Here is a 15,493-nt window from a genome sequence, read left to right as displayed (position 1 = left end):
TCCAAGTTAAAACTTTGTATATGAACCAGTGTATTATTCGGTTAGAAATTCAATCAATGAAATGAGGTTTAACGTCCAACAGAAATAGGGATTAACGTCCACTCGACACAAACTAGGCCATTTCGGGACTAACACATGGTTCAATTTTATTTCAATAATTCTCTTTAGCAGTGGGAGGAAACCGGGGGACCCGGAGAAAACCCACGAGGTTGGACAGGCGACCCTACTCCTTGTCACGTACAGTTGACCTAATGACAGATCTTACTATATAGCACGCAGGTGCTAACCATTCGGCCATCGACCCCCTCTACAGAAATTCAAACATACAATTTAAGATAGTAGTACTAATTAATGACTAGGCGGTTTCTCTGAAGTAATATCTATATCAGTATATCGTGGCCACACAATCCCAATGATATAATGATTTAGAATACTAAAGGTTAATTGTGGAGCTAAACAAATATGCGAATAAATAGTGATATACCATTATACAAAAGAAAACATAATAGAGCATATTATATAGATATATATCCAAATCAATGTCACTCAATTCCCTTTCAATACATTTATCAGCAACAGTTGGCGATGTTCGATACATGGTACCAATTCAAATTTTACTGTATGCTTAATTTATGGGCATTGAGTGGAAAAATAACAATACTAGTCGGATGAGCGGAAGGATATGCGATTGTCAGATATGTGTAATTGGGACTAAGATGGCTGGATACAATCTACAAGCTGTTGGAGAAAACTAGATAATATATAACGTAAGTATATGTAACTGTGCGTGATAAGTATTAAGTATTTTACAGTGTTATATCATACTATACATTTGTATGTAATAACAGACTATGATAGACATAACAAGACACCACAAAGCCATGTTAAGCGTTTTGTCACATAATCACGTGACAAGGGAAAAGGTACCGAACCTGTACCTTCATTCATTATCGTCTGAATCGATTACACGCTACCATCTAAAACTAAAGTTTTAGCAGAGTAACTATTTATTTATTTTAATAGATGAACGATAACTGTGTGAATAAATTAGTAAAGATTTGTGGATTTTGTGTTCATTTTAACTGACAGCAGAAGCCCAATCACTAGAAATCAATTTGAACCAATACAAACTTTGGTTTATTTGATCAGCACTTGTTAGGTTACCCTAGTTATACAAATAACCTCATTCAACATAGCCGTTTATAAAAATATCACTTGAGATATTGTTTTTTTTTATTTAGTTGAAGTTGGGATGGGGTGGTACGAATAACTTTAAGTTGGTTCTGACCAGTTACATGTATTAGATGATAGTGTAGAATACACGACCAGTAGTATAGAAGGGGAAATATAAAGTTCAGAATGCTTCAACATTTGTCTTTCAATCGTTACAACAGGGCAAACAAATCGGTAACGTTTAGGTAAATATGGCGGCAATAGGTGGAAGGCAGAGATACGTGCTAAACATAGCAGCTGACATTATTCATAGCAACATGTCAACTAAAGACATTTATTGTCAACTAGAACAGCCCCCGGCAAATCTCTCAGCTGCCATGTGAAACTTTCAAGCACCACTTTTCATATTATCTTCCAATCGCCACCCTCCTTTTATTCTATAATATATACAATAACATATACATCTTTTTTATTTAAGTTTTTCTTCCTTACAGGGTGTGGTATATTAGTTACTCTAATTGAACAGAGCATAACGAGAATAGAAATCGTCTATTTATGAATCTATTGAAGTATGAGGATGTGTGGTAATAAACAGTTTAAACCCACTCTTGATGGTAATGATGATGTAGAGTTTTCAAATCTGATCTATTTATATATCGTTAATGGTGCATCATTAAAGTTTCAGATATAAATTGTCCCGGGTGATTGGGTTGTGTAATATTACTATAACAAATAAAAACATTTGTTAAACTGCAACATTAGTTTAAAATCTTTTTATGGAAACATAAAGTATCTAATTAGATGAATACATTTATTGTTGTGAATATTCGCACGGGAAACTTTATTGCGATAACTATGAACGATGACTCAGCGTCGGGGGGAAATTCGCTCGAGCCAATATCATTTACTATCTACTTATACCCTCCAGTCATAGTAGAAATTATCGGTTTGCTCCTAAACTTGACAAGTGAAATTTAATCTACAGTGATTTTTAACAAAACTCAGCCCATCATATTATCTGAAGCGAAATAAAGGGTCACGACCTCCATCTTTCAGCCAAACTTAAAGGATGTTAGCGTATGTCACAAAGATTATTCCGCTTAGTGATTAGGCTGACATATTTTTGATTATCTATCGTTTCCTTTGATTTTAGCCGATCGTTAACACCAACAGACATAGAACAATATCAGGATTAACTATTATATTGTTGCCAAATACCATAACATTAGGTTCAACAGTACAATAGACACCATGCTTTTATTGCCCCGTGGAGCTATACTACCAAACTGCGCGGGAGTTCTTCAAGACAATACAAATAATCATTATCATTCTTAAACAAACGCTGATTAAAAGTATCAATTAAAGGGGTTTGTAACAAATTGCTAAGCTGACCCGACTACTAGGTTTATAAAATGTACAGGGGGGGGGGGGGGGACAATGAAAGAATGTTAGACTTTCCTCAGATAAACCCAATTCTGGGTTCGGAATCTCTATGGGTGACATTTACGTCTCGACTCCCTGCTGAATCTTATTACAATAATCGAAATCCGATATCTTAATACGTAGTGAAATTTGATCATGTCACAATCCAGGTAATTGAATGACAATATTACAACCCCCTTCCCTTGGAAAGGTCATTGCCTTCTAGGGTCGATGTGACACAATCCAGTCCATCATAATCAACATGTTTTAAATACACCAATCAAAGAAATTTGTAACATTTAATCTCACCTTTTAAGAAGGGGGATTACCCCAGTACAAAAGGAACGAGGGCAATATTAATCAAACTTACAAAACCAGTGACATTAATAAAGCGTTAATAGTTTATGAAATGAGTATAAATGGCCTAACAGGTAACATTTGCTTTGACAAGTGTTAAGAATTAATGTTGATACGTCTAAACAAATGGAAAGCAAATCCCAGTTAATCGTGAACATCTTCCGAATGAGAATCTTGACCTCTCTAATCAATTCAAAGCTACAATGCAATAAGTACATCCATAAACCGAGACAGTCAAGTCTTGTGAACATTGCTGTGCACCATGTTAAAATTATGTCATTTGTATTAAGAGAAAGAGAATAAAATCTAAAATTGTTCATTACGATAACAGAAAGTGTTTACTGCCCCAAACACAGCAGACTATTTTTCACGAATATTAAATTTTGTTTATAGCATACATAAAGATAAATCCTATATCATGTTGGTTGTCCGGTACCATAAATTTGTTTTATACTGAGTTACTAATGTAAACAGTCCCAAATACTGGTCAGTAGCGAATCCATTAACTGCAGTTTGTGTTCCTAATTCTATGAATTATTAAAACACGTGTTTAACATCCCAGGCCAGCATCATTGTAAGATGTCAAGCAGGATGACAAGAGAGTCCTTATTCAAAAGTTAATGAATCATTAGGAGCCAGCAGACTTACAGAAAACATCAGTCTTGTACAGGTGGTGGTGTCAATATGTAATATCTGGTACATGTCGAATGTGACCCAGACAGTTTTGAAGGAACGAATACTCTATATGTAATTGTCAAAAGGAACATGGTTTTTATAACATTATCTTCATGTTCAACAGCTTTATTATCAATTTTCACATTATATTGTTTATAAGGTGAGTGTATCCACGGAATAATGCTAAACGTATATAAGAATGTCTTATATTGTCCATTTATTAGATTTGTCGAATGTGTGCTTACATGCATTTAAGCTATAGATATATGGTAAATTCCATAATGAATAAAGGTATAATTCAGATAGCTATTATTATACTATTCTTAAACAATTGTTTAGCCTATTTGACTGGTGACTAAATCATAACAATTACTTTGAAGGTGTAACGACATTATTGTCTATATAATATTTGAAAAGCCTAACGTCTAATACAGTTGCCATAAAATATAGATATAATACTACGCTATTATGATTTAAGGTAATGCATGTAAAATAAATTAACCTAAATACTTTTAACAAATATATAATATGTATATACATGTATTGTTAATCCACTAATCCTTTGTGCGTAAGTCATTATGGTATTCGATTGTTGATCTGTTGGCTGGCGATTCAATAATGATCTACCAAATTTTAAACGGTACAAACCACAAAGGCTATGACAATTATAGATCTCTTTAATTTATGTATATTTAATACGCTCTGTACATAAAATCAGAACGACTATATTAGCTATGGAGAGGTTTTTGTTGTGTAACGTATTACGATTGAGACAGAGTTGGGTGAATATATAGTACAAGTATTCTATTACGTCTTGTTCTCGTTTTATGCAAACGAGCAAGCCTAGAGATCCTGGATAAATAAAACTCCCATCAGTCCGTTACACTTAATTCGGCCCAGACGCCCATGACCTTGCCATCACATGCTGGTTCATTCTTCTATTGCCATTATATGAAAATAAAAGAGTTTTTTTTTTAACCTATAATTGATCTACAATATTGCGTTTCAAACACGCAACGGGCTATGCATTTCTCCTTTATGTTACCCATAAAAACAAAAGCGTTGTTTGAAAATTTAAAGACGTGTTTAGGAATTGACGTCAATGGCCACTACTGGAACAAATTTTTTTAGTAATTGTCACATTTAAAAGCTTGTTTTAATCAAAATTCAAAACAGATGTTACACGAAGCTTTTCTCGAATATAGCAAAGTTGGTCTAGCCCAAATTCTGTCTCGACTAGATAAACAGGTCCTCAATATAGCTTACAAACCAATTCAACCAGTTAAAGCTGGAAATGTTGAATTTCAACAAAGATGTTGAAACTCGCAATGATCAATTATGCAACCAAAATTAGTCAACGCTGTTTTACTTCTATGCATATTTCAATCATGAACATTTTTTTCAGGTTCGCTGCACAAAGTTTTAATTTGCATAAGGCTGCGTGTAGATCACCCCATCACTTTTCTTATTGTGTGACATCGCAAAGTCACAGACAACGCCTATAATAAACGATACGAATATTTATTTCAGAAACGGCGGATCATATAAATGGATGGGGCCAGCGGGCGTGCTTAGCCCCACAGGCAGTGATCTGAACGGCGGGCGGTAAAGACATGTTTTTGGGGTTCTAGGGGCAGAGTCATCGAAAATTTTGGGTGGTAACGCACTTTTCCAAGAATTAGAACGCCTATCAAAGCCAAATTAAACGCCACCGCTGAGACACCATGCCCTTCAAAACCGAAAAAACACTCCGTTATATGTATGAAATGGTTGAACTACCACCACAAGGAACGGAATACGAATTACTATGAAATGTACCTTCGATTATATTTCATTTGCAATCATTTTGTCCCGTACGAAAAGTCCCTTAGACTGGGATCGAGTTAACTATTTTCATAAAACCTCGCTCTTAGTTTACTTGGTTAAAAAAAAAATATAAAAAAAATAAAAAATCAACAAAGCAGTCAATACAATCCCAAAGTTAATGTTGAAAACCTTCGGGTGTAAACATACCAAATTGGTTTGAAGGGTTTCGTTCAAAATTATATACGCAATGCATTTGGGGAATTCAAGACTTGTTAAAAGAAATAATTAACCAAAAATAAAATTGTTAATTTTTGATAAAAACGTAAGGGTCTAAAGAGCTCCTAGACCACCCGGCGGCACAATCCATGTATATACAGGCGAAAACTAAGTACATGGTTGAAAACAATGTCAAGCAGCTATTCAAGTATACACTAAAATAACCAATTCGTTATGTGTAGATGAGATATTTCTGAAAACCAAGAGACAATGTTCTTATGAAATATTAAGTAATCTCCTGTCAAAATACTCTACATTTATCTTACATTTGGATGCAACAATACACAGGCGTCAGATTCATAAACTGGATTCATCCATTAGGATAAACTAAATGTCCTAAATATAGCACTAGTTTCGTAACATTTTTAACTGTTACGGCCTTTTACACAATGAAATTTCTGTTTGAGATTTATGTCAACTATTTCTGTGAAATAAAATAATTTTCGATGGTGACCTTTAGAGGTCAAGAATACTAATAGTGTCATGAATATAGATAAGTTGACCTACTCCTCACATGTTTCATATATTTTACCGATACATAACACACATAATATATATAATAAATTAATTCGCCTTATTCTAAAAATAGGTACGTAATGTGTCCAATTAGCAGATATGAAGTGTAATAATCTTTCTTAATTCATGATCAAGCCAAATTAGCAAGTGCTTGTTTCTCGACAAAAATAAAACCCATCCTTAGTAGGCTAATCTCTTATTTGGCATGGAATGCATGCTGAGATTGATCCGCAAAAGATTCGATAGAAACGATACTTTATAACTGAAGGTTTACGGTCTGGGAACTGTACACTTGAATTATTAGTATGCGTAGTAAAGAGCGAACTCGCTAGATTAAGACGAACCAAAGTTAAAAAAATATTGAAATCTATAAATTCTAAGCCGATTTCTATAATATTTATATTGATTGGTTGTTCCTCTATTAATTTCAACAGAAAAATATAATACCGTAGTGTAAGCATTTTAGCTTAAAATAGCCACAAACCCTCGCTTAAGAAAGGGTAATCAGCACAGAATGACAATATCTCAGATTATTGGTTGACCAATATTTTAATTATCCGATGTTTTAGAACATTTGTATACTGATGTAAAAAGTAAGAGTGACAAAATGAACATGGCAAAGCAAGGTAATGAGTGATTGATGGAAGTGTTCAAGTGTTGACAATCGGTGAGCCAGATGTTAATCAAATAAACTTGTGTTTCTAGTGTTTTATTGTGAACTTGACAATGTTTGGCTGTCGTCAACTTTAATTAGTTCAACACACACATCAATAGTTAAATATACTGGAATCGTGTTCTAACACTTCTACATAATTCCTTGTCCAATTTCGTATTGCGTTCTAAGCGGGGACAGCGTTCCAAATGTGTAAGTTTGGTCGAGGTCGGTCTAGGCCAGATTACCAGTTAACTTTCCTCTGACCTCCATTTATGTTTATTCATTGAATGAATTGTGTAACGTTTGTTGTTGATTTATGTGGAGGTGCACAGAACTGTAGTGTGAGAATATTAAATTGTTATTGAAAATACGCAAATAAACTATTCTAAACCCGTGGTCTGCCAATGGTCTGATGTTCGCGTATACTACGTACTAACTGATGATTTACCTTTCTTGTGGATTAAAAAGTATTATATTTTTCAGAATCCTCTTCAGAAAGTACGACCCCATGCTTAATACAAGGCGTGGTCTGTTATTCTGGATTACGAAAACAATTGTTTCGAGCCCAGCTTTAGTCAAATCCCAAGGTGAAATGAAACAAATAGAATATGAAAAGGTTCTTTTCTTCTGGCAATCCGTATCGTAATCTACTTGTACCCTTGATCCCCTTTACTTCAGCTTTGGTCATCCAATATCTAAGTCGGAAGTAAATAGTAGGAATGAACTGACCGATTGTCATGTGTAAATTTATTGTCAGTGTCCATAGCCGGTATTTACCGTTCATCTGACATTCACACAAGACAGTAAATAGAACAACATAGAATCGGTGAGAGTCAGCTTTGTCTTGTTAAATATTGCCAAGTTTTTAAAATGTATCTAACATACAGAGAATTATGACTGAACCCTTGCTCTTGTATACTATGTGATGTGTTAAACAACTACTATCGGTTGGCATTACTTTGAAGTCATTAATTCAGACAAAGACCGATTCCTATTAATAACAATATACAAATATTCCAAAGACAGATAAAAGAGGGCGAAAACAAATGGGATTCGAAGAAGAGTAGGAGAAAAGCGCCATTTACCTAGCAAAATGCCCACCACCCCAACTCGACATTGATCACGTAACAAAATATAATTACTGTATGATATTCTCAAAGTCAGCAAACCTCGAATCCCATTATTACCCTTTCAAATGTCGCTCTAAAAACTTACCTTGTAATGTTCTAGCACGCCTAAAGCACGTGTATAACCATCTTGGGAATATACACACAATGCCGCCAAAATTTCGAATATCTGTTTCCTGACAGCGACTTCATCTTTCTCTAAAGCTGAAATTATAATGAATTAGACATATCCCTGTTAAAAGTAAATATTTTCAGTACTTGGATAATAAATAAGATAACTTTTTGAATTTCATTTCCCGTAAATACCCCATAATTTTAAAAAATAACTATTTCGAATTTATAATATCTAAAGCCTTTGGAAGTATGGGCAAACTTCGTATACATGTGGAAAATTACGTATACGAGTAAAATGCTGACAAATATGAGTGAAATTGTTACACCTTTCAGTGATATCTTTTCATGACACGACTTGGGCTACATTTCGGTATTTCAAAATTCAGCTTGTTGATGACTAATATTGAATCTGTGTCAAATAGCCTTCTTGTCCAAACCACGTGGGTAATATTGTTTTAGTACAGTCGTTAAAAAGTTTACTTTCGTTGTTGTACCATAATAAACTCTACTTGTATGTTTTTTGTTTAAATAAGATACACCATGTTTGAGCAACTTAAAATATTAGACATGGACTGGTGGCGTGACAAAAGAATGGTTATTACAGTTAATTATGAAATGTATAAATCAGCAATATTAAGAACATTATTCGCAATTGCTTTCACAGCTCTACATCGCAGTTCTACGAATGCTCTTATAATATCATACCTTTGGTGATTATCGTTATCAAGTACCAGAGCCTACCAGTATCATATGGTAAAGAATAATGTGAAAGCAATAGTTAGACGTCGGGGTACGGCTTTAGTATATCCAAGATTGACTAAGAACAATTAAACAGCCTAATGTTAGGGTGGGTTTATTCTGCGGTATATTTGTTTGGATAATTACCGTTTAAGAGATCCATTTAAATATGTTAGACAGGAAGGGGATCCAGACTTTTTGGACCTGAAACTGTGCCCCAGCCTAGTCTCCGTCAATACGTGTACGATCGACATGAAATGTGGCATGCATGTTTCTTGGAATTGTGAGGCCATATAACAAATCGAAGTCTGCCAATCGATGCGTAATTGCCCAAGGAACACGCATGCTGAGTTCTATGTTGATATTACATGAATTGACGGAGCCTTAGGCTTTATTCAAAGAGTGTGGCTCACCAAAACAACAAGCTGAGTAGCGGCTGGGGCCCAGTTACTGGTCCGAAAAGGTCTTAGGTCTAAGATCATTTCAAGGGGCCCTCTATCAGGTCACTATTTACTTGAAATATATTTATTAGCACATATCGTGTTATTATTGATACCTAGAATAGGGATAAAATGTATTAATAAAAACATTTGTTTTGTAAGGGTCCCTAAGCTCCCACTTAATCCCGCACTGGTTAGGTATGCGATTATATTAAAAGAAAAGTGGCATCCAGCGTTTCAGAAATTCTAATATACAATTAATAGTAATATTTTTATTTTTCTATAGGAAATCGAATACATTTTCTCACCCTGAAACAAGTTAATCTACCTTAAATACCCCCCCCCCCCCGCGCGGACTTCCCATTTTAATTTTCGACTTAAACAAATATATGTGTATAATTCTGCGTTCTGTAGTTTGTATTCATGCTACTTCATATTTTAGGGCCTATATGTCTTTTATCTAAGAGATTTCTATGTATATTGCTGTTAACTTCCTTCGCGAATGCATACCTGCGTTAAAAGGGCCACAGAGCCATTTAAGAGTAATGTAGCACGCTTTATAACTGACACTGCTACACGTTGCGCTGAACAACAATATTTTGTGTTGGACATTGAATGGTGTCATTTGTGTAAGTATCAGCAATAATGTTCATATATATTCGGGTATTCGATTCGAGCAACTCGGTATTACAATTTAACAAATCCTGATATAAAGTTCCCAGGACTTTAGTAGCCATCCCCACCACGTATGTTTGACAAGATTTAGGGATTGGCGTTTGTCCAGTTTGCATTTTCCGTACCTTTTGAAATGGAAGTAAGACGATCGGGCATCTTGTATGTTGTATTAACTCGAGACAGATAAACGAGATATGTACGAATAGCTAACTTAAAACAATAAGGATCATTCCACAATGTTGAAAGATACAAGTGTTATCGCCGCGCAGATCAAAAGATTTTTACCTTAAACGTTGTTCGTTCATCTATCTAAAAGATGGGCTTGTTGTCAATGACAAACACAGCTGAAGCTCTTACATGAAAAAAGGATGCGCCATGTTGATTTTGGCTTTGTTATATAGCTTCTGTCTTTTTGAACAGTAAATAGTTGAAACTTTATTGAAATGTTTCTACCCAAGTAATTTTTATCAAAGTTAACAGATATCGTTGTTATAACTTCAGACAGGAAATGCTGGATTTTCTAAAACTCCAGTGTTTCTCTTTTAGACTTAAAATACGATGGTCATCATATACACACGATTGTTTGCTATGATCTCATGTCCATGAACATTTCACATTTTTTTTTAAATACATGTTTATAACACATGAAGAGAACTAGCCCAAGTACATCTCTATGGTGACTACCGCTTTAGGATTACCTTCCCCACTCAATTAACATTATCTCGCCTATAAAATGGCCGAGTTTTAATGTGTTAAAAATCTTAAATACAGTTAGTTTCTAGAAGTCAAGCCATTTAAAATTTCGGTGTGCTGTTTATGTTTTATTCAATAATGAAAGCTAACAGTACGAGTTACTAAAACCTTTCGCCTCTCGGTTTGAATGCAAGCAAATATGTATAGCCATGTTAAGTAAACAGTTTCTAGTGGCTTTGCCAATTTACACATTCTAGATGCATATTCAAACATTGCCAGATAGCTATTGTACGAATATTATTTCAAAACTTCGGGTAAAGATAAATATCCTTGAGGAAAATCTTAACACACAGTTTGTGAGATATGACAGAATGGTGTAAGTAATATAATTTCGGACCATTAAAGTCCAAGATTACCACCCCTGTATCCAATATGAAATATATTTTTAACCTAGTGTATCTGAAGATATTACAGATGTTCGAATATATGACTAATATCCTCTTTTGGATACTAGCTTAACGAAAATATAAAATGATCAGCAATAATGTTGAAGCATGTCCCAAAATAGAGTTGGTTTCTATTAAACTTAGACATAAAATTATACGACAGCGATTTTCTATGGCTTAACACAACAGTTAAACTTTTAAATTGATAAAAAAAATTATATTCTTAAAATACCCCCTTCCCCCTCCCCCCCCAAAAAAACCCCCATAAAGTAAGGTATTTATTTTGTAATAAGTTAATAAAAGTACAATATCTTATAAAGATTTGAACAATCTGGCAAATTGCTATAGTTATTTCTAATTGTCATTAATCGATAATAAATATATAATGTACTATTAAGACTATGTATAAATTATGCAATACTGTTTCATTTAGGTCAAGTATTATTTGGGATTGACCGGAACTAAAACCATCCTTCATTTTTCACAGATATTCCCCCCAAAATCATAATGGTAGGATTTTCTTACCTGAGGCGAATTTGCCCAAAAAGTCTTCAGTTTCAATTAAATAATCCAAACTTGTTGTGGATTCCATTGTTTGATTAATTAGTTATTCCAAAGTACTAGAGAATGAATTATACACAATAAAACACGCATAGTTTCCAGTTTCTTACATCGTTAACTTTAGAAAATATCTCTATATCCATTGTACATTAAGGTTACTTCTACTTTGAGGGTAGTCAATGCTATCAAATTGTTTACCTGCCCGAGAGTTTTGATTGACGTATTTAAGCGACCAATGAGATAAAGGACACGCCTATCTTATTTACCTGTATGGACTGGTAACACTCGAATCTTTATTTTAACAAAGCTAATTAACTTGGAAGATTCCAGAATTTACAAATCGAGTTTATTTCAGCGAAAAATTTTACACTGTCTATTAAAAAGTTCATTTTAAAACGATTTAAGTTAATTTCCATGTCAAATGTAGTCCAGGTGTTTAAGATTGATACGACCGTTAAGATTTAAAAATATGATTTGATGCTAGCCACCCTTCATTGCCTTATTTTATTTAAACCTGAACAACGATGGAATGTATAAAAAAACTAGGATGATATATGATGTATATACTAACAACTGGTGTGGAAAAAAGGGATGACGCTGCTTTATTGTTAGAACTATGTGGACAATTTTCATATACATCGACCCATTTACATAACAATATTGTAAGCTCTATTTAAATTGTTATAACACATGGTTACACTTTCTAGAACATCTGATATCATTTTGATTTGAGGAATTCACATAGCTTACAATCTTTTGTTATACCACAGTATTAAGTATAAACATTAAAATGTACGCCCTACACGAATTTATTCGATAATGCACAAAAATGAGAAATAGAAAAACTTTCGCATTTTAATGAATCGGGAAATTAATTCTATAATCGTCGTCTAAACATTTGTCATATGCGCATCGTCGCTGATCTATCAAATTTAGTATTTATCTCGTGGTGGGTGGTGTGCAAACTTCTGGATATGCTTAACCGTTCCGAACCACCTGGAAAATGTGTGGTCAATGCTACTACTGTTCGTCGTTTAATGTCTAATTAAACGGGGGGGGGGGGGCTTTTCATTTTATGAATTTACACTGTCCCTTTGATTATGGTGTATGTTTAAGGGGCTGGGGACGGGGGTGGGTGGTATATCCGTACACGAAGTTTATGATCAAGAACTGTTTTCAGTAGATTTATTGAAACTTCATATTAATTTTTGACAGAATAAATACTAATGTATAAAACATGTCTTCAGTCACAAACCAGTTATTTACCAAAACATCAAAATGTAGGTACGTGAATATCCTAATATAAGTTATCATTGTCTAAGCCTATTATCACGAGAAAGGCGGCAATTTAGATTAAGTGTGAGTTATAATGATTGTGTTATCATCATTAGGAAAGTTTAGTTAGTATATGTTATTTATTCTTACATCAAATCTTCAATTATCAAACCCGTTAGTGTGTATAGGAAAAGCTTATATCACCTACATACTGATATCTGATCATTACTTATCCACAAAACATGGAATTTACACAGGACAAGATAAGCAAACTTTATAAATATAGCATCTTTACTGACACAACACATAAACTGCCAATCATCTGCGAAATTGATAATTTCACTCACAATTAAAGAAAATAAGACATATTCTTAAACATACACGCGGAATCAGAATGATATATGCAACAAAATGTTTAAATATTTCGAATTCCAGGATTAAATATTATGAAATAAAAGTAAAATAAAGCTTCAAATGCTATGATAAATATCATTTTTTACATATATCATACCTTGTGTTATTATGAGACTGTAAGATAACTTGAATTATCGTATAAATTAGTCATTTGTATAGTACATACATTATCATAATATAAAGTTAAACGTAATATATGTTATAGTCATTACAATGACTGGATAAATTATGTTCTAATGATAATTACAGTCATTTTCTTTATCTTAACACCTAATATACTGTCCATTTGAACCTGTTTACATTCAGGCCACCGACCCATCGTATAGCCTTATTAGAGTTTTATTCTACAGGTAAGTTCTTAAGTGGTCATAACCACCTCTTTATGGTCGCTTCAAAGGAGACTGACCACTACTCTAAGTATATAAATATAAATATGAAGCTACTACTAAAATTGCCAATGACTTTTCACTGAGTCTAGCGTTTATCACTTGTTGATGTTATTTACATACGATTTAAGGCTACGGGGTCAGACTCATCAGAATGTTGAATACAGACCTTGAGATATCTACCGGTGGTATATAGTAATATAGTCCACCAATCTGCATAATATTACCCTAGTTAAACATAATCAACTCATATTCACATGCTTTATTAAATAAACTTCAGCCCACAAATTTTCATATCAGATTAAAAATGTCGAAGTCATAGTTTGCATTCGCTTCCATTCTGTTTTAAAAAAATATTTGAAATTAGCAGTTGCTACTCACTGTTCTTGAAATGTTCGGACTAACTTGTGTGCCAAATTTCCGATGCGTAGTGTGATTCAGAATTTCTGATGGAATTGGCGTTTCATTTAGACTTTTCTTTTTGTATCCCAAAAGAAGTCACTTGACCTCTAAAGATTCATCTGGCAAATATTTTCGTCATATGTTCAATTTTATTTTGGTTACGTGCACGCTATGGGGTGTAGGGTGGGGGTGTTGGGGCATTATGCATAACCCTTGGCGTTATTCCGCCAAGGGGGTCACGGTGGCTAAGTGGCTAAGACGCTGGCTCGCTAGCCTGGAGGTCGGGTGTTCGATCCAATTATTGGCCGAGAAAGTACATTCAGATTTTCCGGCGTGGTTCCCACTTGTCAGTGATGCAGGACGGAGTGCCTGACAAGAACAGCTGTCTAGTTGTTCGGATGGAACGAAAAACCGAGGTCCCGTGTACACATTGGCGTGCGTGCACATATAAGTTCCCTTGATAGTTGGAATTCGATACAAGAGTAGGCCGTAGTGCCGCTGTTCGGGCAAAATTTCCCTCATAGCACGCTGTATGACGCGTGTCCGTCTTTATTAGCCCAGTTCGGAGCAGAACCGTATGACGTTAAACCCTATTTCATTTCGTTTTATTTCAGTTATTCCGCCAATTACGCTTATGGGGGTGGGCTTGAAAATCTCACATGTGCCCCACGGCCTTCCTTGACATAAAAATCAGGAACAATCTCGTGGTGAATCCAAGTTATCTAAAGAGTCTAAAAATAATATAGACCTTAGACAGTAAATTATGTTTTAAATAAATACAAAAGAACACAAGGTAGTCTTAATTAGATTACTCTAACCTCTCGTTTTGTTCTATATACATAAATATCATATCAATTTGATAAGGTACTTCCAATTTTGTCTTCAAAGAGTTTAACAGATACAGCAATAATTTATGTATGTTTAATTAGTACATATATATACATATTTAAGTGGACGTATTGTACACGTAGATTTAACAATGTTAATGGCGTATTGTTATGTTAATGATAAGAGCAGGAAGGTGTGATCCAGCATAATTGAATAGTTTGATAAAAAGATGTTAATAGAGAGAACATGGAAATACCCTATTATTTATTCTCTGTTTTACACGATTTTCAATTTACCCTATTGTTATCCCACGGGATGACAATACATATAAAAGTTTGGAGGGGTTTTACTTATTAACATAGTTTTATCGTTACTTTTGATACCATTAGTTGTGGTGACTTTTTAAAAATGTATGCCCATTGATAGCTGGTATTTAATAAATAGCACACTCTTTGAAGTCACCTACCTGAAACCCGGATTGTTATTACATAATATTATGAAAGCATGCACCTTG

At 34.2% G+C, this 15,493-nt stretch overlaps 1 protein-coding gene across 2 annotated transcripts in view; it reads right to left on the bottom strand.

The window, feature by feature from the left end:
* The window catches only part of LOC126829605 (inverted formin-2), a 35,265-nt gene extending 23,437 nt beyond the window's left edge, over positions 1-11,828 (bottom strand). For both annotated transcript variants that reach the window (XM_050559549.1, XM_050559550.1), the window contains exons 1-2: positions 11,639-11,828; positions 8,096-8,211 (exon numbers count right to left, since the gene is read on the bottom strand). In XM_050559549.1, coding sequence (XP_050415506.1) covers positions 8,096-8,211; positions 11,639-11,705 — 183 coding nt within the window. In that variant the 5' untranslated portion in view covers positions 11,706-11,828. The remainder of the gene's footprint in view (positions 1-8,095; positions 8,212-11,638) is intronic.
* Between the last annotated feature and the right edge of the window lie 3,665 nt (positions 11,829-15,493).

Source organism: Patella vulgata, chromosome 8, assembly GCF_932274485.2.
Source record: "Patella vulgata chromosome 8, xgPatVulg1.2, whole genome shotgun sequence".
NCBI lineage: Eukaryota > Metazoa > Mollusca > Gastropoda > Patellidae > Patella > Patella vulgata.
Note: the sequence above shows the minus strand (reverse complement) of the source record. Positions and strands in the feature narration are given on the sequence as shown.